At 42.6% G+C, this 22,942-nt stretch overlaps 1 protein-coding gene across 1 annotated transcript in view; it reads left to right on the forward strand.

Annotated features, from left to right (window-relative positions):
* The first annotated feature begins 11,926 nt into the window (after window positions 1-11,926).
* CPD (carboxypeptidase D) overlaps window positions 11,927-22,942 on the forward strand; it is a 71,449-nt gene continuing 60,433 nt past the window's right edge. Inside the window, exons 1-2 of the mRNA XM_068975994.1 lie at window positions 11,927-12,672; window positions 18,283-18,530. Coding sequence (XP_068832095.1) covers window positions 11,927-12,672; window positions 18,283-18,530 — 994 coding nt within the window. The remainder of the gene's footprint in view (window positions 12,673-18,282; window positions 18,531-22,942) is intronic.

A 22,942-nucleotide genomic window follows, 5' to 3' on the forward strand; every position in this document is an offset into this window, starting at 1 on the left:
AGGGATGGGGGAGCCTGGTGGGCTGCCGTCCATGGGGTCGCACAGAGTCAGACACGACTGAAGTGACTTAGCAGCAGCAGCAGCAGCAGCAGTTTTTATCTGGTAATTCCAAATTCCTGGTTTATCCCACCCCACCCCTTTTCCGCTATGGTAGCTATTACTTTGTTTTCTATGTCTGTGAATCTGTTTGTTTTGTAAATAAGTTCATTTGTATCATAGTTTTGGTGGCTCAGAGGTTAAAGCGTCTACCTCCAATGCAGGAGACCCAGATTCAATCCCTGGGTTGGGAAGATCCCCTGGAGAAGGAAATGGCAACCCACTCCAGTATTCTTGCCTGGAGAATCCCAAGGATGGAGAAGCCTAGTAGGCTACAGTCCTAGGGGTCCCAAAGAGTCGGACACGACTGAGCGACTTCACCTTCACCTTTAGATTCCAAATATAAGTGATATCATGTGGTATTTGTTGTTCTCTTCCTGACTTATGTCTCTCAGTATAATCTTTAGGTCCATCTGTGTTGCTGCAAATACATTATTTCATTCTTTTTTATGGCTGAGTAATAGTACACTATACATACACACACACACGCCTCACATTTTCTTTATCCACTTGTCTGTTGATGGACATTTATGTTGCTTCCATGTCTTGGCTACTGTGTAATTAGTAGCATTACTAAGTAATGCTGCTATGAACATTGGAGTGCATGTATTTTTTTGAATTAGAGTTTTCTCTGGATATATGCTCAGGAGTGGAGCCCAGGCACATCTAATCTCACTCAATTTGTTGTACATCTCTCAGCCACGTGCGTATCTAACTATCCATGAACCAATTCGATTTACGTTTTGGCTTCAGTACAGTTCAGTTCAGTTCATTCACTCAGTCCTGTCTGACTCTGTGACCCCATGGACTGCAGCACGTCAGGCTTCCCTGTCCAACACCAACTCCTGGAGTTTACTCAAACTCATGTCCATTGAGTCGGTTGATGCCATCAAACCATCTCATCCTCTGTCGTCTCCTTCTCCTACCTTCAATCTTTCCCAGCATCAGGGTCTTTTCCAGTGAGTTAGTTCTTTACATCAGGTGGGCAAAATATTGGAGCTTTACTTTCAGCATCAGTCCTTCCAATGAATATTCAGGACTGATTTCCTTTAGGATGGACTGGTTGGATCTCCTTGCTGTCCAAGGGACTCTTAAAAGTCTTCTCCAACACCACAGTTCAAAAGCATCAGTTCTTCGGTGTTCAGCTTTCTTTATAGTCCAACTCTCACATCCATACATGACTACTGGAAAAACCATAGCTTTGACTAGATGGACCTTTGTTGGCAAAGTAATGTCTCTGCTTTTGAATATGCTATCTAGGTTGGTCATAACTTTTTTCCCAAGGAGCAAGCATCTTTTAATTTCATGGCTTGTATGTCCTTTTAGGCAAACTTAAGAACTGGGAGAGAAGCGCTACTTAAGCAACTTTCTGTTGTGCTCGGTAGCCAAAATCCCATCTGGGGAATTTCCCAGGTGGTCCAGTGGCTAAAACTCCACATTCTCACTGCAGGGGGCCCGGATTCAGTCCCTGGTCAGGAACTAGATCCCACAGGCCTCAACTAAGAATTTTCATGCTGCAATGAAGATTGAAGATCCTACATTCTGCAAGTAAGGCCTGGCACAGCCAAATAAATAAATAAATACTAAAAAAATTCCTTTCTCTGTTGCCAAATTATCCTCCTTCTACTCATTAACAACCACTGAAGTTACCAAAAATTGGGAGAGAGAAAATCTGCCACGGTAGTGAGAAAGGCAAATATCATCCTTCCTCTTAAGAGCTTTTTAAGGGTTGGGAAGGTGCCCACAGCTAGGGCACCCCTTAAGGCACCAGCAAAGCAGGAACATCAGAATGAGAGAAACATTCATCTTTCATGTCATCTGAATTTTGTAATCCTTAAATCCAGAAGGAAGTTATTTTGATTCTAGAACATATGCAAGGTTTGTGTCATTTTGAAAAATAAAATTTGAATTTGAATTTTATTTTGGGAATGGGAAACCATAATTTCTTTAGTTCTTGAGGCTCTTCTTAATCTGGCCTGAATTGTGTTTTCCTTACTTCTATGTCCAGAGCTTGGATTTGGATCTGGCATAGAGACAGTGCTTAGTCAAGTTCTATTGGATGGATTAATAAATGGATGGAAGACCCACAAAGAAGAATGAAATGCTAGAAAAGCTTTGGGAATGGGTGTACAGCTGCATTGGGAAGCAGCATTAGAGAACCTGCTGGAACATCTGCTCTGGTGCCCCTAGAGATTTGCTATAATTTCCATCTGTTCTGTCTTGTCTTTGGTTGCATGGGTTCAACCTGGTTTTTGAATTATTTTGTGTGTTTATTTGTTTTGGTCCTGCTGTGCAACACGCAAGACCTTAGTTCCCCAACCAGGGACTGGAAGCATACAGTGTTAACCACTGGACCGCCAGGGTAGTCCCCATTTCAGATTGTTTTTATCTGACTCCGTTGTTCTTTCCTTTTTGTGTAAAGTGTTTCCCTTCTCTGTTGAGCAAATGAGCTAGTAATTGCTTCTTATGAGGATCATTTTGCAAACCCACTGCTTTATGCTGTGTCCCTGGCACTCGGGGTCTCCTGGGGAGTGTTGGCTTTTGTGTGGGCTTGCAGCATTTCAGCAGCGGCCTTCTCCTTGTCACTGATATCCTTCTTTCGCCCCGTTTCCACCCAGACCTCTAACAGAGAGAGGACTGCAAATTGTTCCCATAAATAGTATCAGTCTCTTCACCTTCTGGAGCTTCGTCTTGTACTTTTGAGATACAGTCCAGCTGGCTGGGTGTGAATGTGCTTTGTTTGTGCCAATTCAGTCTCGGCAAGTATTTTCATCAAAATTAGAGGCTGAAATTGCTGACTGCCAGAGCATCCCTGGTAACTGAATATGTTTCTGGCTGGGAGGTGTGAGTTGTGCTCTGGGGCCTTTATGCAAGAGCTCACAGTCTCAGTTTATTGCTGTTTATATTGGAGGATGTCTTTGGATCTGGGCAGACTTGACTACATCTGGGCAAGAGAATGCTTAGTCCCTTTTGAATTTGTTGTTAGACTCTAGGACTAGCTTTGGGCAGAACTAGAAAATAAGTATGAGGATTTCCCTGGTGGTCCAGTGGTTAAGAATCTGCCAACCAATGCAGGAGACATGGGCTAGATCCCTGGTCCAGGAAGATGCCACATACTATGGGGCAACGAAGCCTGTGTGCTGCAACTACCGAAGCCCCCAGTACTCTAGAGACCATGCTCTTCAACAAGAGACGCCAATGAGAAGCCGATGCACTTCAACTAGAGAATAGCCCCTGCTCACTGCAACTAGAGAAACCTCATGCTCAGCAATGAAGACCCGGTGCAGCCAGTAAACGAATCATTTTTTAAAAAAAAAGAAAATAAGATGTAACCCAAATAAAACTAAACTATACTCAGCCCTATCTCAGCACTGTCACATCCAAAGAAATTCAAGTGGAACTCCCATAAAACACGTGAGAAGTAAAGCATGGTAAGTCTTTACAGAAGTTATCTTTAAGGTGTGTCTCTCTTAAAGTCTCATATTTCTCAAGACCTTCCTCCAACTTCTTATCTTTATGAAATTCCTCCTTCCTCATGCATGCTCTTTATTACTCTCCTCACTCTTAAGGAAGGCAGAGTGCTAGTTTTTTTAAAAAATTGAGATAAAACTCACATAAGGTAAAATTAACTATTTTAAAGTGTACAGTTCAATGGCATTTAGTACACTCATAATATTGTGCAACCATCAGGTTTATCTAGTTCCACAATATTTCCACTGCCCAAAAGGAATCCCTGTGCCCATCAAGTACTTCCCATTCCCCCTTGCACTTGCATTTTCAAAACTGGGGTTGACATGTATCCACTACCGCATGCAAAATAGTTAATGGGAAATTGCTGTAGAGCACAGGGAGCTCAGCTCCGTGCTCTGTAATGATCTAGGGGGTGGGATGGTGCGGGTGGGAGGGGAGGATATATCTATACATATAGCTGATTGATTCACTTCCTTGTACAGCAGAAACCAACACAACATTGTAAAGCAACTATATGTATGGCAACACACACACAAACACACACCCAGAGCCTCCCTGGGTGATTTTAAAGGGTAAGTGGTGTTGAGAACCATCAGTTTGATACAATCTAGTCTCTCCGGAACTTCCCTACTGACATCTCCACTCTACCCTGTAGGCTAAGCAGTCAAGCCAAAGAAATGTGGGGGCAAGTTCTGTTTTTAGCCCCAGTCCCACGGCAACCCTGTTCATCCCCTTTCAGCATTTTTCTCTCTCTCTCCTGTCCCTTCCACCTGTATGCCATTCTCATGGGTCCATATCCTCAAGCAGCTATTACACAAGTCCATCCTGGTGTCAGCTGACAAAACTCTGAAGATCCCTGGTGTGTTTTCCTTTAAATTGAGGAGAAAGCCTTTTAGACACAGAACAACCTCTGTCTAGGGTTACCCTTTAGGTACTAGACAGATGGGAGAGAAAAGGACTGTTTCATGAATGAATGAGTCTTTCTCAGGTTCTCTGTTACCTCTGAAAGAGGCAGCTACTAAAACAACTATGGGGTTTAAAATTAGAAGATAGTGCTGTTGGTCTTCCCTGCTGGCTCATTTTATAAATGCTTAAACATTTGTTAAGGGCTTCTTACGTGGCACAGTGATAAAGGATCCACCTGCCAATGCAGGAACTGTGGGTTCAAGCAGGGGGTCGAGAAGATCCCCTGGAGAAGGAAATGGCAGCCCACTCCAGTACTCTTGCCTGGAAAATCCCATAGACAGAGGAGCCTGGTAGGCTACAGTGCATGGGATCACAAAGAATCAGACGTGACTTAGAGACTAAATAAATGATACTAGGTGCGTGTGTGTGTGCTCACTCAGTCGCATCCAACTCTGCAACCCCACGGACTGCTAGGTACAAGATACTTAATCTCTCAGAGCCTGTATTCTTATCTGAAAAACGAGGATGATGATACTGACCTCAAAGTATTGTACTAATATTTCAATAAATTGCAGCCTCAGAAACTGATTCTGATTGAAAATTGGTTTATTGGAAAGATATTGGCTGACTCACAGAATTGCTAGAAGAGTTGGAAAATCAGAAAGTGAAAGTGTTAGTTGCTCAATCATGTCTGATTCTTTGTGACCCCATGGACTGTAGCCCACCAGGCTCTTCTGTCCGTGGAATTCTCCAGGCAAGAATACTGGAGTGGGTTGCCATTCCCTTCTCCAGGGGATCTTCTCGACCCAGGATTGAACCCAGGTCTCCTGCACTGCAGGCAGATTCTTTACCATCTGAGCCACCAGGGAAGCCCAGGGACAATGCCCCAAAGTGAGTGGCAGAACTTGGGAGAGTGCTGCCACTGTCACCAATACCAACCATTGCAACTTGTCTCCCCCACTGCCCCGCCCCCCACCACTGGTGCTGAGAGCTGGATGGATGCTTTGTCTCCTGTGTCACCCCAGAGACTGTATGTTGCCGCCACCCTTACCCATCACAGCTAACAAGAATCATCCACAGTCTCTGCTTCTTTGCATTGTTGTTGTTTAGTGGCTAAATCCTGTCTGACTTTTTTGCAATCCCATGGACTGTAGCCTGCCAGGCTCCTCTGTTCATGGGATTTCCCAGGCAAGAATATTGGAGTGGGAAATTGCCATTTTCTTCTCCAGGGGACCTTCCTGACCCAAGGATCAAACCCACATCTCCTGCAGTGCAGGTGGGTTCTTTACGACTCAACTGCCAGGGAAGCCTGGCTCCCAATTCAAAGCCCGTCACAGGTTCATCTACTTGGCCAAACTGAGGCCCATGTTCCAGAAGGCATTTTCAGACCCTGCCATCCACCAAGACCCCAAAGGTGGAGGGTTCCCCAAATGAGGGGGAAGGGTTTCAGATGCTAGACAGTCAAAAATAAGGACAAATATTCCTTTTCTAAATTAAGAGGATTAGTGAGACAAACTGCCTATTGTAAACACTAAAGCCCTGTACAGGGATTATTTACCGGCACTTTGTATGTAGTTACTTATTTCACTGTGTTGCAGCACTTCCTCTTCCTTATCCCTTTTTTCTTCCTTCATATGCCTCCACCCCCATCCCAGTGCCCGCAGACATACTTCATAATGTTGAATACATAAAACCTGCTGCTGCTTAGGTTTGGTTGGTGAAACAGTTTGGTATTGACTGGCCATAGTATTGGTTCAGACCTAGACATGTGACCTCAAGTGATCAGCAAACCTGATTGCACAAGGCCATCCTCTGTTGCTGAGTATGAGTAAGAAGGGGCTTCTTAGGTGGCTCAGCAATCAAGAATCCGCCTGCAATGCAGGAGGCGTGGGTTCAGTCCTTGGGTTGGGCAGATCCCCTGGAGAAGGAAATCCAACCCACTCCAATATTCTCATCTGGAGAATCCCATGGATTCCAGGAGACTGGAGTCCCATGGCCTTCCACCCAGAGGAGCCTGGTGGGCTGAGGTTCATGGACTCATAGAGTCGGACACAACTGAAGTGACTAAGCACAGCACGTGAATAAGAAAGCATGTGGCTTTAGGAGCTTCTGGCAGCCCTCTTGGGACCACAAAGAGAATCAGAATAAAGTGAACATTGTATTATAGAAGGCAAGGGTCAAGGACAAAAAGAAAGCAGGTGGTTGGTGACCATTTAGCCACAGGAAAAAGCTATGCCTGAATCCAGACTTCTCTGGACTTCTCAGTTACGTGAGCCAATACATTCCATTTATTATTCAAACTAGAATGAGTCAGGTTTTCTGATATGTACAACCGAAAGTAACTGATACTTGCTTCCCTCCCTCTCTACCTCATGAGAATAGAACTGCTGTCCATTTGGTGCTGGCAAATAGAGAGGGTTATTTTTTAAATACAGATGAAAATCATTATTATGGCCTCATGTTTGGGCAGCAGCCTATCTATGCCCTAGAATCAGGCCTAAGACAGAAGGGGCTGACCTAATCAAGGGCAATTTTTGAAAGTGATTTCAATAAACATCTTTCATTTCTCTTTGACCTGGAAAGATAAAGACTCTGAGGAAGTAAGAGCAAATGCTATAAAAATGAAAACAAACCAACAAAACAAGCCAACAAACCCCTCTGTTCCACATCCTATTAGCAGGTCTTGATGACATGTTAAAACACTGCTGGTCCCAAAAGAAAACAAACAAACAAAAAGAAACTGATGGTCCCTATGGTCAATGGCTGAAAACTATTACTCTCCATTTCTCTCTCCCACACCTTGTGATGATTATTTCACATCTTTCTCTCTTTCCTCAAACCTCCAACAGCTATTACATCATCCTTACCCTCAACTGATGGCTACAACATCCCATTTCATTTAGAAAATAAAAGCAATCAGCAGAGAATATCTACCAGCTCCCAACAAGTCATCTACTCACTTAATTGTACTTACATTCACACATCCTGCCTTTCCATTTGTGAATACAGGGAAAGTGTCATTTAGTCACTAAGTCATGTCCAGCTCTTTTGCGACACCATGGACTGTAGCCTGCCAGGCTCCTCTGTTCATGGGATTTCCCAGGCAAGAATATTAGAGTGGGTTGCCTTTTTCTTCTCCAGCGGCTCTTTCTGGACCAGGAGTTGAACCCGCATCTCCTGCATTGGAGGGCGGATTGTTTACCATTAAGCCACCAAGGAAGTGTCTGTGTTCTTACCTAAGACCAAGCCTCTGTTGGTGTATTTGATCCTATGCCCTTCCTTGTCTTGGATACTGACAAGGACATTTACCTGGTCACCTTCACTAGCCTGTGAAGTTGTCTTTTACTTCTTCCCTTTTACCCAAGTAGTTGCTAAATCTTGTCAATCCAATAACCCAAACGTCATTCTAACATATCTTCTCCTTTCTATCCTAATATTGCCAGAATCAGCTCTTGTCTAGAGGGCAACTGCTTTTAAGTCTGCCCCACACAGCCCCTGGAATTCTCTCGCTGAAACACGGATATGATCCATACCACTCTCTTCATAAACAATTCTGTAAGTTTTTCATTGGCTGTGAAATAAAGTAAAACTCCTTTAGCATACTTGAGGCCTTTCATCATCTGGCGCCATTCTCCTTTTATAGCTACGGCTCCTGCTGCTCCTCCCAACACACCTTATATTCCAGTCACCGTTACCCTCTGTTCTCACTGGTCCCTCTGCCTTGACTGCTCTATTCTCCATTTTCTTCCCTGTTTGAGAATTCTTATTAAACACACACACACACACACACAAAAAAAAATGATAATTTCTGAAAGCTTGTTATATGCCAAGTACCAAGAATTACATTAACTATTATACCTGTATTATCTCACTTAATTCTCAGAAAAATGAAATAACTTCCCCAAGTTAAAACAGCTAGAAAATGGTTGACCTAGAATCTGAACTCAGTTCATGAACTCAGTATTGATGAAGTTTTCTCTGATGCCTCATCACAATTAGTTGCTTTCTCCCCTGGGTTCCGATAGTGAGGTTTTTCCATTTTTGTTTCATTTTGTTTTAGTTCACGCCATAGAAGCAGTCTTATTATTGAGTAAACACACAGACTCTGGAGCCAGACTCCCTGGGTTTGAGTCCTGGATCTGTGGTTTGCCAGCTGTTAGATCTTGTGCCTCAGTGTATCTATCTTTGAAACAGGAGAGTTAATAGTACCTACCTCTGGATTGTTGTGAGGATTAAATGCATCAACCGATGAAAAGGTATAGTGCAGTGGCTGTTACATAGCACTGGCCCCGTGGATGCATCCGGTCCTGCCTGTGTTCTCTCTCACTAGACTCTGGCCTTCTAGCAGAGGACAATCCTTTATTTATCCCCCAATCCTCTGTCACCCATAGAGCAGACCTTTAGCTAGATGGATGCTCCATAACCATTTGTCAAATTGAACTTGTCAGTGGGTGGGTGTTTCTGCCAGACCATGTGACATTTACAAGTTCATAATCTATGCTGTGTTTCGGTTACCTATGAGTCTTTTAGAAAAAGTCGTTACTGAAGACCATCAGGCCATCTAACAAGCTCTGCTTTGTTTTTCAAAAGCCAGGTCATTACCACTCAGCTTCTGAGAACTGGAAACTTTTTCCCAAGTTCCTTCACTTGTGAAGCCAGGACTTTCCTTGTGGGAAAGAGAAAAGGGACACCTGTCATAGGTTAGGATTTCTCAGGCGCAGCTGGAGTTATTTAGTTGGAGGCTTCCCCTCCAGTGAGCAGTGACCGGGTCAGGAGCTTTGGGTTTCACTTCGAACCACCAGCATAGAATACCTGCTTAGGATGGAGGCTCCAAACCAGAAAGAGGTTGAAATTGCGAGGCGGGAGGCCTGGGGATTCTTGGGAGGGCGCTGGCTCAAGTTACATCACATTATTTCACAGCCCTCACATGTTTATTTACTGCCTCCCTAGGTGAGGCTGCAGGAGTGCGTTGGCAGGAAGAGGCTTCCAAAGAGAGTGAAAATGGTAGAAAAGGAAATATTTGATTAGAGGTTAACATGCCCCCTGGGGCCGCTTTGATTTGGATTATTGTAAAAGTGCACGGAGTAATGATTAAGGACTCCCTGGGGTAGCGGGGGGGAGGTGGTCTCTGTGCAGAGTTGGGGCTTTGCTTCTGATGAGTTGCAGCTGGTGTGTAAGAGGCACATGAAACCAAACGGGCATGGAAGAGAAGAGATGCTCAAAGGACCACAGTGACTATGCTAAATTCATCATCCTCACCTAAGCCCGAGCCTTCTCCTGTCCTCTTCCTCAGTGAAAGCTCACAAGTTGCTTTGGCCATAACCTGAAGTCAGCCTACAGCTTCTCTTTCTGTCACCTTCTCTTTCCTGTCTACGTTCGCTCCTAAAGGTCTTTCAAATCCATTTCCTCCTTTCCATCTCCACTGGCACTGTCCTCAAGGGTTCAGAGCCTCATCATGTCTTTTTGGATTATATCTTCTTTACAGGTTTCTCGGCCTCAAGTCTTAGGCCTTCCACTTCATTTGCCACTGTTACTACTTTTTTTTTTAAAGGAGCTCTTTATTCTTGCCTGGAGAATTCCATGGACAGAGGATCCTGGTGGGCTACAGTCCATGGGGTTGCAAAGAGTCAGACATGACTGAGCAAATAACACCTTCACTTTATTTTTTATTAATTTATTTTTGGCTGCGCTGGGACCTTGTCCTGGCACATGGGTTTAGCTACCCTGTAGGGTGTGGGATCTTAGTTCCCTGACCAGGGATCATACTTGCGTCCCTTGTGTTGGAAGGTGGATTCTTAACCACTGGATTGCCAGGGATGTCCTGGGATTTTTCTAAACTCGCTTAACATCTGTCAATGGCTCTCCATGGTCTTATGGATCAAGTGCTCCCCAGAGCCCAGCTTGTGAAGCTGTTTGAGTTCTGATTCTGCTTCTCTGGTTTGTGTCCTCCATACCCGTGAGCTCCTTCACAATCCTGACCTGTATGCAGTTCCTAGGATGTGCAGTATTTGCTCGTAAGTTTTCAGTGTTTGCTCCTCCTTCTGCCCAGAATACCTACCCACTTCCTCTCCTAATTTCTCTCCTGCTGTGCTCCTCCCTCCTTGGGTTGAATGAAGTTTCCTACATCCCTAATTATAAACTTACTACAAACTGTATCCAGTCTCTGAGCAGAGTGAACTGCTTCCCAGCACCATAGCTGTGGCACACAATAGTTGCTCAATAAATACTTGATAAATAACCAACTAACTACTATTCACATTAGGGTTCAATCATAGTTCAAGGAAGGAGCCTGGAAACGCCTGGCTTTGAAAGAAGGAACTACAATAGTTATTGCAATTATGTTCTTTGATGGGTAAAATTTCACACTTGATAAAAGAATTAGGAGGTTTTATGCTTCTTCAAGCTAAAGTGATTTAAGCCTACTTTAAAGACCAGTTTAAAGACCTCTTCTCTAGACGATAACACATTGTATTTGCCAGCTTTAAGGCATTTTGGAATTATTCTCACTAAGCAAATGTTTCCAGAAATGTCATACCTACTGCTTTTGAAATGTCACTCTAAGGCCACAGTTAAACAAGTAACTCGCTCAGGAGAAGTGTGAAAGGTGGGCAAGTGAACCATGAAATGAATTCGCCTACAGGGCTGAGACCAGCCCACACTGGAACCTGTGGCAGTGAAATAAACTGGGGTAACACCGAGGAAATAAATCCATCAACACAAAGAGAGCCTATTACATAGAAGATTTTCACTAGACATAAAGGAGACATCTTCTTTCAACATAATGACTAAAAACTGGAAAAGAGGTAGTGAACCCTCTGCTACTCCAAATGACCCAGTCCCTTCAAACGCTGACTGGCGGGGCGCTGGGCTCAAGTTAAGGCAGACCCTCTCCGATGGGAAGGGTGCACGGTGGGAAGGGCTGCGACGTCTTCTGTCTCTTCTAAGGTAGATTCTTTCGAACCTTTGAGGGTTTTTTTCAAGTTCTTTGATTCTTTTCGAACCTTTTGATTCTTTCTATTCTCGGTTCTAAGCGTTAAAGCGCAGCTGGGGAAAGCTGCAACAAAGATGGGAAGGAAGCCGGTGATAGTAGTCAGAGGAAAAGGGGTGACAATGAAGGGATAACCCATAAAAAAGAGAATGAGCGAGTAGAGGAGAAGCGGAGCAAAAGCAGAAAAGGAAACGGGGAGGAGGGAGAGAGAGAGAGAGACAGGAACCCTGACCGAAGAGAGTGACCAAACTACCCAGACAGGAGGAAGGCACGCCCAGAGAGGGGGAATCTGCTGCTTTAAGGACGGCCCCGCCCACGGAGTGACGCGGCAGCAGGCCCGCCCACCATTGGCTGCGGCCGGAGGGCGGGATGGGGTTGCTAGGAGCGGAGGGGATCCGGCGGGCCCCGGCCTCCCGGAGCGCGGAGCCGGGGGAACGGAGCCGGGGTTAGCGGAGCTGCTGGAAGATGGCGAGTGGCTGGGACGCGCGGCCGCCCTGGCGGCCCGGGCGCCTCCCGCTGCTGCTGTGTCTACTGCTGCTGCTGCAGCTGCTGCGGAGCCCGGCCCGGGCCGCGCACATCAAGAAGGCGGAGGCGACCACGACGACGACGACCAGCGCGGGCGCCGAGGAGGACGAGGGCCAGTTTGACCGCTACTACCACGAAGAGGAGCTGGGCTCGGCGCTGAGGGAGGCGGCGGCCGCGGGGCCCCCGGGGCTGGCCCGCCTCTTCAGCATCGGCAGCTCGGTGGAGGGCCGGCCGCTGTGGGTGCTGCGCCTCACGGCCGGCCTGGGGCCACCGCCTCCTGACGGCGACCCGGGGCCCGACGCGGCGGGGCCGCTCCTGCCTGGCCGGCCGCAGGTGAAGCTGGTGGGCAACATGCACGGGGACGAGACCGTGTCGCGCCAGGTGCTCGTCTACCTGGCCCGCGAGCTGGCGGCCGGCTACCGCCGCGGGGATCCGCGCCTGGTCCGCCTGCTCAACACCACCGACGTGTACGTGCTGCCCAGCCTCAACCCCGACGGCTTTGAGCGCGCCCGCGAGGGTGACTGCGGCCTCGGCGACAGCGGCCCTCCCGGGGCCAGCGGCCGCGACAACAGCCGCGGCCGCGACCTCAACCGCAGCTTCCCCGACCAGTTCAGCACTGGCGAGCCCCCGTCCCTGGACGACGTGCCCGAGGTGCGCGCCCTGATCGAGTGGATCCGCAGAAACAAGTGAGTACCGCCCTCCCTCCACCCACCTCCCCATCCACGCATCCCTCCGGGGCACAGGCAGGGTCCCTCACTCCGCAGGCGTTCAAACAGTGCTCGCAGGCCTAAGGGACTGGAGTAGAGAGGGCGGAGGGCGACACCCCATAAGGGGAACTAGGGCCCAGGCCGCTTAGCCTCTGTCCTCAAGATAATTGTCGGAGAAGCGCTGCCTGGAGGATGTCATTTATTCAAAGAATGCAGAGAGCCGCCGTTTGGCTGGAGGGGAGACTCCTTTATGGCTTTCTGGTCCCTGTTCTCACAGGACAGTAGAATAAGCGATGGAAGAGACCTTCAGGATGACCTCGGTCAGCTCGCTTATTTTATAGATAACTGACAAAATTGCGGTTATGTCATGACTACAGGCACTGTGCTAAACCCCGTGGACTGCATGATCTCAGTTTATGTTGGACACAACCTGATGAGACAGGCAGCATTCTCATTCTTGTTTTGCATGTGGGGGAAATCGAGAGTCAGATTGCAAATAATTTACATAGTATGAAAATCATTTACATATTACGGAAGTAGCTGGAACTGGACTCAGGCATTTAGTCAGTGTTCTGAGCCCTGGAGGGAGCGTGTAGCCTACGGATGACACCCGTGGGGTCTTTATCTTGGTTATTTGATAAAAACTGATTCTCTTCCAGTCTTTGCTTCTGACTCAGCTATGGAGCCTATAGACATGGCTGGCCAGAGAACTCCTCCAGATCTGGAACCTTCACCTGGGAGCAGCCTCATTTTAGACTCTGAAAGGTTTCTGATTCCATTTATGCACATTATTAGTGGACCAGAGTCCAGTGGCTAATTGTCACACTTATACACAACACGCACAAACACACCTTAGGTGTTAGTAAGTGCCACGTGGGATTTGAAATATTAAAAGAAGCATGAGGACCTCAAGAAATAGGTGTATGACATGGGACTATGCTAAATATAGAGGAGATGTGTTTATGTACCCAGTTAAGCTTTACGGGAATTGCTCCTACTGACAAAATATGTGTGGGCTGCTATAATAGGGGTCATCTCTGTGAAAGAGGGAGAACTTGAGTCTTAAGAGATGCGTAGGATTTTCGGCAAAAAGGAGGAGAGGGATAGAGGAAGAGGGAACTTACGGAATCATGTCCAAAGTGACCAGGCACCTCTTCCCTTTCTCAGCTATTGGCTTTGCCAACATATCCTCTTTTTTTGTGTCTTCCTAAGACTTGTAGAGGATTTCCTTGGTGGCTCAGCGGTAAAAATCTGCCTGCCAATGCAGGAGACATGGGTTCGATCCCTGGGTGGCGACGATCCCCTGGAGAAGGGAATGGCTACCCACTCCAGTATTCCTGCCTGGGAAATCCCATGGAGGGAAGGAGCCTGGGCTACAGCCCATGGGGTTGCAGAAGAGTGGGACACAATTTAGTGACCGAAGAACAAGGACATAGGCTTGTGGAGCAATTAAGCTTTCTGTCCTTATCTGAAGATTTCTAAGTGACAAATAAAAGCAATAATGAACTCAGGTGTTTTCCTGTAGGACTTAGAATCATCTCTTCTACAAGATTCAGTATGTAGCAGACCTTGAAAAAGTCATGGACATTAGGACAATTCTAGATTCGTTTTCTCTCCCCACCTTTCACTTTACTCCTTCTGAGAGGAGTAGGCATTAATCCCTGGGAGGCATTAACTTCACATACACTTTCTGGGAAGGTTTTTCTTTTAAAGATAATGATGTCAGGCTCTCTGAACAGTTGCATAAGAAGTGTGACTTTAAGCAACGCAAACAGTCTAAAATGCTCCATCATGACCTTTACAAGGATATAAATTCTGTGAGTAGATATTTCTGTTCAGTATTAGTTCTGCTGTGACCAAAAATAAAAATAAGCTCTGTCTTGGTGCAAGTCACCTTGAGACTATACTGAAAGCTTTGAACTTTAAATTTAGAAGCAAAAATGTGCTCTCTGGACAACTCTTTCACATCACTGGTATTTAATGATTACAAGGTATGGTCCAGGCTGGGTAGTTCAATGGTAGGAGCTTGTGAAGATTTGAAAAGCTCATCTGTGACGGTTGGTATTACACAGAAAGTTGCTCCCTTTTGTGGCTATGGACTACCCTAGTCATATCCTCCCTCTTTTCAAATGTAACTCTAAATCAGAAGGAAAAGTAGGTGAGTATTTAGGGTAAAAGTATACCCGTCCATCCTCAGTCATAAGTAACTCAAAATGAGTATTATTTAATGGTTATTCAGTAACAAGGGATATGTGAATAAAGTAAAAAACAAGCACACGCATAATCTGAGATTGATTCTTAAATATAGAGTCAGCTTTATGGAGAGGAAATTCTAAAACCACAGACAGTATAGGGAAAGTACCTTTTTCAGTGTATTCTGTGAAGTAGACCATTTGCAAAATTTCTCGATATACTAGTCACCCAGCTGTATTAGAAATAGATTTTTTGGTCATTGTTGCTTTGGATATGTAAAATTTAAAAACTCATTTTCTCCTGCTTAGGAAAGTGAAGTTTATTTTCTTTGTTTCACTTTATACTTCACCCATTCAGTGATTTTGAACTGTTGACAGTTGACTCATATGGTTAGGAAAATATATAAGATTTTAACTCCATCATTAAAATATTTTATAGTTTACTTGGCCCTCATATTTTTGGCACACTTCTTTACTTAAATATAGCTGCTTAGACTTTAGTAGATTGTGCAAAAATGATTTCTTGGGGTATGTTTGTGAAAAGCATTGTATTATTGGGGTGAGTACAGTTCCCTGAAACCTTTAGAATTTAGTTTATCAGACATCAAGTTTTCTTAATTTTTTACAGGTATTTACAGATTTATCTGGGGACCATAACAGAATTAACTTAGAGATGGATTTTTTAATATCTATAGACTTGTTTATAATTTTTATGATATATTAAGCAGCTACTTTAAATCTTCTGCAAGAAATGATATATGATATTGAAGTCAAGTGTGAGAAACACTTAAGAGAACTGATTTGAATGGAAACTAAAATACCCTTCAAATAAAATTGGATTGATATCAAAGTTGGTTTGACAAAGACTAAAAGCAATAATCTTATAGCCACTATAATAGATATCACTTTCTCTTGAAATTGTCTTTACTAGAGTGGCACTGGTACTTTTAAAGCTATGTACGTAGAGTAAGGAAAATCTAATAATTTATCACTGGAGTAGATTGCAAATATTTCATTGTTCTAAAGGTATTAGGCTACTATAATAGTATTTCTGAGAAGTGTTAGAAGAAATGACAAAGTGAGAAACAGCTTTTAGCAGAGAATCTTGGAATTTAAAGTCTTAATTGAAAATATATAGTTAAAATAGCATGCTTCACTTACTTAGAATATTCAGTTATCCACTTTTTTCCCACTAAAATACAAATGCCATGAGGGCATCTTTGTATTTGTTTCTTCTCTGATGTATTCCCTAGTGTCTAGAACATTTGGCTTATAGTTGACACTCAAGAAAATTTGTTGCTGAATGGATTGCCTGAGCTGGGCTGGCCTTCTTATAACTTTCCCCAAGTCATTGCTGAGGGGAAAAGTACTTAAATTATTTAAAGCATAGAAGCCAAAAAGTAAATAGTTAATACCTTGCTATGGAGGAGGGTTGGGTAAGGTGGAGTTAGAGTGTTAGAATATACACTTAGTTTTTGCTTCTGTATCATTCTTTCTGGCATTGGAAGTTGGGGGTGGATTGATAGTCTGTAAGGCAGTGATTCCCTGAGCAGGATGCAAATATCTCCAAAGAAAGGAACAGTTGTTGAGCAGATGCTTGAAGGCAGTCATTGTGCTGGAAGACATTGTACGTGTATTACCTTATTTAATTCTCGTAACCACCTTGCGAAGCAGGTAGCATTAATCCCCATTTTACAGGCGAGAGAAAAACTAGGGTTCAGTGGATTTAGAGGCAGCAACTTTACCTGACCATGTCAGTAGTGAGGGAAACAAAATGCTCTTACCCATATTTGCCTGGTTTCGGAGCCTCTGCTATTGCCACGACACCAAATGGTCTTCTCCTCTGGTGTCTGGAATTGTGCTAACTGTAATTATATTAGTTATTAAACTCGACTTTTTTCATAGTCTGTTCTGGTATTTATTCACTGTCTTTATCAGCTCATTTCTGTCTTCTGAGGACAGATTCTGTGTTATAAGTAATTTTTATTGTTTGACGTCCTCTGGGAGGTACTAATCATATTTAACTTTTCAAATTAAACATATCATAGACTTAATTCTCTTTCAAGCATATAAAATGTTATAGATCAACCCCCTTTAGAATTTCTGTAGGTCAGTTTCTTTCACTCACAAAAAGGCAGAAGCAAAAAATCCAATTTCAACTGCAAAAAGTGTTTAATCTCCAGCCATAGAAACAGGTTGAGCTGTTACATGAGTGGAAAATGTATAAATAGGGCTGCAGCATGTTTTCGCCTTTAGCTTTTACCATAAAAGGAGTTCTTCAGTATTTCTGTATCTATAAATGTGACTGGATTGTAAGTGGGTTCACTTAAAAGTAAAAAACATAACAAAAATTAAAATGTTTCTTTTTATAGAAGCAGCCTTATCTTCATGTCAGTTTATTTTTTAATGGCCCAACCAGAAACCTTGGTCCTAAAAAGAGAGCTGCTTTTACAGTGATACAATGTTCTGTATTGTTTTTCTCTGAAAGCAAATCACTGTGTCAGGTCTCTCCCCCAGCCCCATCACCAATCTTCTCAACTATGGTGTCTCTCTCGAAAATGCGAGTTTAGTGTATTGTGAAACTGGAATGAGGCAAAACACATCCTGTTTTAATTTATTTGTCTCCGAATCTCAAAAATTCTCTCTGGACAGTAATATAAAAAGCATGAAACTTATTAACCCAACTCGTGTATTCAACAAATATTTATTTATGTAAGCCACACTTTCTATGAGATTGACACATTATGAAGTACACAAATTAGATTGAACTCTATGAAATTGTCATTTTTGTAGGTCAAAACATGGTTGAATATTGGCAAGTTCATATTCAACCTAATCGAGGTCCCTGAATAAGACATCTCCTAAAACATTAATTTCTACTGTGTTATTAAGCTATGTTTTTTCAATGATTGGAAAATTCTTTAAAGTTATTTGAATTTCACTTCAGTTCAGTTCGGTTGCTCAGTCGTGTCTGACTCTTTGCGACCCCTTGAATTGCAGCACGCCAGGCCTCCCTGTCCATCACCAACTCCCGGAGTTCACTCAGACTCACATCCATCGAGTCGGTGATGCCATCCAGCCATCTCATCCTCTGACGTCCCCTTCTCCTCCTGCCCCCAATCCCTCCCAGCATCAGAGTCTTTTCCAATGAATCAACTCTTCGCATTAGGTGGCCATTTGAAGTTAAGGAATTGTAAAAACTGCTTGAAATTTGTTGAATGGATAATGCTTTCTTTCCATTTTCCTTCTATGTTGTTTGGTCAAATTATAACTGTTGGTAGAATTGTCTTCTAGGTCTCCAGAAGAATATCTAAGTTCGTTGATAAAAGATGTAGAATTTTAAAATATATGTTTTCTGTGCCTTTTAAAAAGTGATGTGTGATTTTTATTTTCCAAGGTTTGTGCTTTCCGGAAACCTGCATGGTGGCTCGGTGGTAGCAAGCTATCCCTTTGATGATTCTCCAGAACATAAGGCCACTGGAGTCTATAGCAAAACTTCAGATGATGAAGTATTTAGATATCTGGCAAAAGCCTATGCTTCAAACCATCCCATAATGAAAACTGGTGCCCCTCATTGTCCTGGAGATGAAGATGAAACTTTTAAAGATGGGATCACGAATGGTGCGCACTGGTATGATGTGGAAGGTATGTAAAGCCCTGAATTTGCTATATTTTCCTCCTTGTTCATTTAACTTTTCTGAGCATACTCTGGGTGGAAAAGAGCAAATAAACCTCAAGGAATTATGATTTTTTTTAATCTTGAAAATTTCAAACCCACAGTAAAATTGGAAGAAAACTCCATGAACACACTTGTATGTTTTGTTCAGTCACTAAGTCATGTCAGACTTTCTGTGACCCTGTGGACTGTAGCCCGCCAGGCTCCTCTGTCCCGCCAGGCTCCTCTGTCCTTGGGATTTCTCAGGTAAGAATACTGGAGTGGGTTACCATTTTCTTCTCCAGGGGCTCTTCCTGGACCAGGGATCGAACCCACACCTCTTATGCAGGAAGATTCTTTACCACTGAGCCACCAGGAAAGCCCGAACACCTGTATATCCTTTATTTAAATTCACCAACAGTTATCTTACCACAAATATTGCTCCTCTCCCCCAAGAACAGCCCATATTCTAGATTTGTCTATTTCTTCATGATAAGATTTTCAGGTCCAAATTTCCAGCAAGACCATTACACTGATCCCACGAAGAGGCACATAAAATCAGTCAGCTTGAATTGTTTACCATTTCTCTTTAAGTGTTATAAAAACAGCTATTTTTCTTTTTAAACTTTTGGTATCCTTTGAAGGACAACTTTTTGTTTTTATGCACAGGCTTAGACAATTTAATTAAGAGTAATCAGAAGAAATAGTCAATCCATGAAAATGTTATCAGTGTAAAACTTTTTTCTCTTCTTAGAATCTACCCATGGTGAATGCCTTAGGTCAAGAGTCCTTAACCTCCAAAATCTAATGCCTGATGATTTGAAATGGAGTTGATATAATAATAATAATAGAAAAAAATGCACAATAAGCATACTGTGCTTGAATCATCCCACAACCATCCCCCCGACCCTCCATGGAAAAATTGTCTCCCACAAGACCGGTACCTGGTGTCAAAAAGGTTGGGGACTGCTGCCTTGGGTTTTCGCTTACCCTATTATTTTTATTGGCAGTCAGCCACATTATAAAGTATCTTATGACATTTCTCTTAATGTGCCTTCTTTAAAATATTTGAATAACTCTGAATTTTTATGTCAAGCCAAGAATACCCAAATTGAGTACTAAGTTTCAGGACTTGATACTTTCTATAGTTTTCTGATTCTCCTATAGTTTCTACCCATGTTTCTTATATATAACTAGTGAGTTGAACTATTTAGAAAGGGGTATGAAATATATAGAAGCCAAACTTTCTGCCTGTAACAATTAGAGGTGGTTTGAAAACCATTAATAAATTTTAAAGATAAGGGATATACTTTAATGTTTAATTTCATTGCGGTCTTTAGCAAATATTAATATGTTTATTTTTAAGCCTCTGTAGGTCTTGCGGAGTCTTAGTTCTTTGACCAGGGATTGAACCTACACCCTCCACAGTGAAAACTTGGAGTCTTAGCCACTGAATTGCTAGGGAATTCCCTTTAGCAAATATACTTAATAAAACCAGATTTCTTTTTTTAAAAAAAATAGGGTGCAAAATCCTTTTTTTAAAATATAAATTTATTTATTTTAATTGGAGATTAATTACTTTACAATTTTGTATTGGTTTTGCCATACATCAACATGAATCCGCCACAGGTATATACATGTTCCCCATCCTGAAGCCCCCTCCCTCCTCCCTTCCTGTACCATCCCTCTGGGTCATCCCAGTGCACCAGCCCCAAGCATCCTGTATCATGCATTGAACCTGGACTGGCGATTCGTTTCACATATGATATTATACATGTTTCAATGCCATTCTCCCAAGTCATCCCACCCTCGCCCTCTCCCAGAGTCCAAAAGACTGTTCTATACATCTGTGTCTCTTTTGCTGTCTCGCATACAAGGTTATCGTTACCATCTTTCTAAATTCCATATATATGGGTTAGTATACTGTATTGGTGTTTTTCTTTCTGGCTTACTTCACTCTGTATAATCGGCTCCAGTTTCATCCACCTCATTAGAACTGATTCAAATGTATTCTTTTTAATGGCTGAGTAATACTCCATTGTGTATATGTACCACAGCTTTCTTATCGATTCATCTGCTGATGGACATCTAGGTTGCTCCCATGTCCTGGCTATTATAACCAGATTTATTGAACTAGTGGTTTTGTGATGTTGTCAAATTACTTCATTATTTGAGATCCTATCTAAAATAATGGACTAAAACTAATTTTTCCTTTTTGGAGAATGTTGTTAAAGGTTAGAAAATAATTTCTAATTGACAGTTGACTAAGGAAGATAAATACATGTGATACTATTTAAAAAGTAAGTGTGTTTCCTTCACAGTAAGTAAGATTATTTGGTTAAGCCAGGCAACAGGTTTTTCTGAGTCTTCCAGCATCTCAAGGAGCTCAGTTTTGCTGCTGCCATTATTTTTTTACATAATTTATTTGGCTGCACTGAGTCTTAATTGCAGCACATGGGATCTAGTTTCCTGGCCAGGAATGGCTCCAGCCCCTTGTATTGGGAGCTTGGGGTCTTAGCCACTGGACCACCAGGGAAGTCCCTATTCTTGTTTTTGTGAGCATCTACTTCTCTCCTGTTTTAGCTGGGTGGTCAGACATATTTTATGTTATTTCTACAATAACTAGCTTGTATCTCTTACGGCCTTAGCAATATTGAGCAGTTTCAGTAGTTTCTTGAGAGTGTGAGCGTGTGTGTGTGTTTTAACAGCTTTATCAAGGTGTAATGGACATACAATAAACTGGACAAATTTAAAGTGTATAGTTTGGTAAGTTTCAACATATATGTGTACCCATGAAACATACATATTGTTTCAGGAGTTTCAACAGGGCAAATTTGTTGTTTATCTTATACTGGACTGTAGTGAGTAAGGTGTTGTGAAACCTTGTGACTAGGCATATATGCAAACCCAGATGTCCTGGAGTAACTTTACTGACACTTTATGTGACGTATTGAGAAATTCTAACTCAAAGAAGTAGAGACTTTTAGAACTGAAAATGAATGTATTGATCTAGTCCAGCTCTATTGCTTTACAGGAAATCAAGGCTTTAGTGGTGAAATAACGTGTGGGCATCATTTATTTACCAAGCAGATATTTACTGAGCCTTTGCCACATCCTATATACTGTATTAAAGACACGGTGTGAACAAAACAAACAGTTCCTGCTCCTGGGGGTGAGGAAGTACATTAGTACTGGGGGTGTGAGGCAATTTGGCCCCCAGAACCTTCACCTTCCTTGCCAGGATTGATTCAGTATATCTAGCTACCTACGTGGGTGGCCCTGCTTCTCTCAAACCTCAGGCTCCATCCAGGGAATGACTATCCTAATAAGGCCTGTGAATAGTCTTGTCTTCTGCTAAAGCCTGTTATTGTGACAGCCTAAGCTCAACCTATTCATGCAGCAGTCCTCTTTCTATTTTTTTTAAAAACCACAATGTGCTGATTTGTATGCCTTTTGTTTACCATTCTTTATTCTTTTCTTTCTTCATGGTTTTGAAGACCTTATAAAAAAAAATCCTCTGATGGTTTAGGGTGTTTATTCTAAAGGAAACTTAATGAAACTGAATTATAGTTTCAGTCAACTTTAAGAATTGCCCTCTTTCAACTGATAGGAATTTTTTAAAGGGCAAGTAACCACCTATATAAAGAAGAGAGGTATGAAATGTGACCAGATAATGTGTCTGTAACTAATTCAGGTTTTTGTGTGTGTGTATGTATGTGTGTGTGAATTTAAACTCCTTTGATCATTTGGGCAGCCATTCTCTGCATAAAGTGGAGGTCTGACAGAGCAGCACTAATGTGCTCTAAATATTGAGGTATGTTTGGCTTGAGGTAGATTGCTGACAAAGGAAGGAGCATGGGGGAAGTAAAACCAAGCTGTTTTGAACAGCATACAAGGTTAAATTTGGTCCAAAAATGAACTGAAAAGCTTATTCTTTTTTTTTTTTTTTGAAAAGCTTATTCTTGAGTAGCATTTTCTGTGTCATTAAGCAGGGCATTATGTTATAATTCTTCTGTCATCAGAAAATTGGAATCTATATAAAATAAAAAAGAATCAAATGGACAGTCTAGAAATATAATAACTGGTCTTAAGAAATAGACAAATCCATAATTACAGTAGGAGATTTTAAACGTGCCTTTCTTAGTAATTTTTAGATCATGAAGACAAAAATATCAGTAAGGACACAGACGATTTAAATAACATAAACCAATCTGATCTAATGAACTTGTACAAAATACTGTCCTCATATTTAATTTCCCTGCAGTCTTTTTATAATCCAAAGTATATACGATAAGGAGTTTATCATTGGTCCCACTTAAGGTAGATGTGTCTAGTTCTGTTAGTGCTTTGTGTTACTTTGTTCTAAAGTATATATATTAAAAACAAATATACTAAAACATAT

The sequence above is a fragment of the Capricornis sumatraensis genome, chromosome 8, assembly GCF_032405125.1.
Source record: "Capricornis sumatraensis isolate serow.1 chromosome 8, serow.2, whole genome shotgun sequence".
In the NCBI taxonomy this organism is placed as follows: domain Eukaryota; kingdom Metazoa; phylum Chordata; class Mammalia; order Artiodactyla; family Bovidae; genus Capricornis; species Capricornis sumatraensis.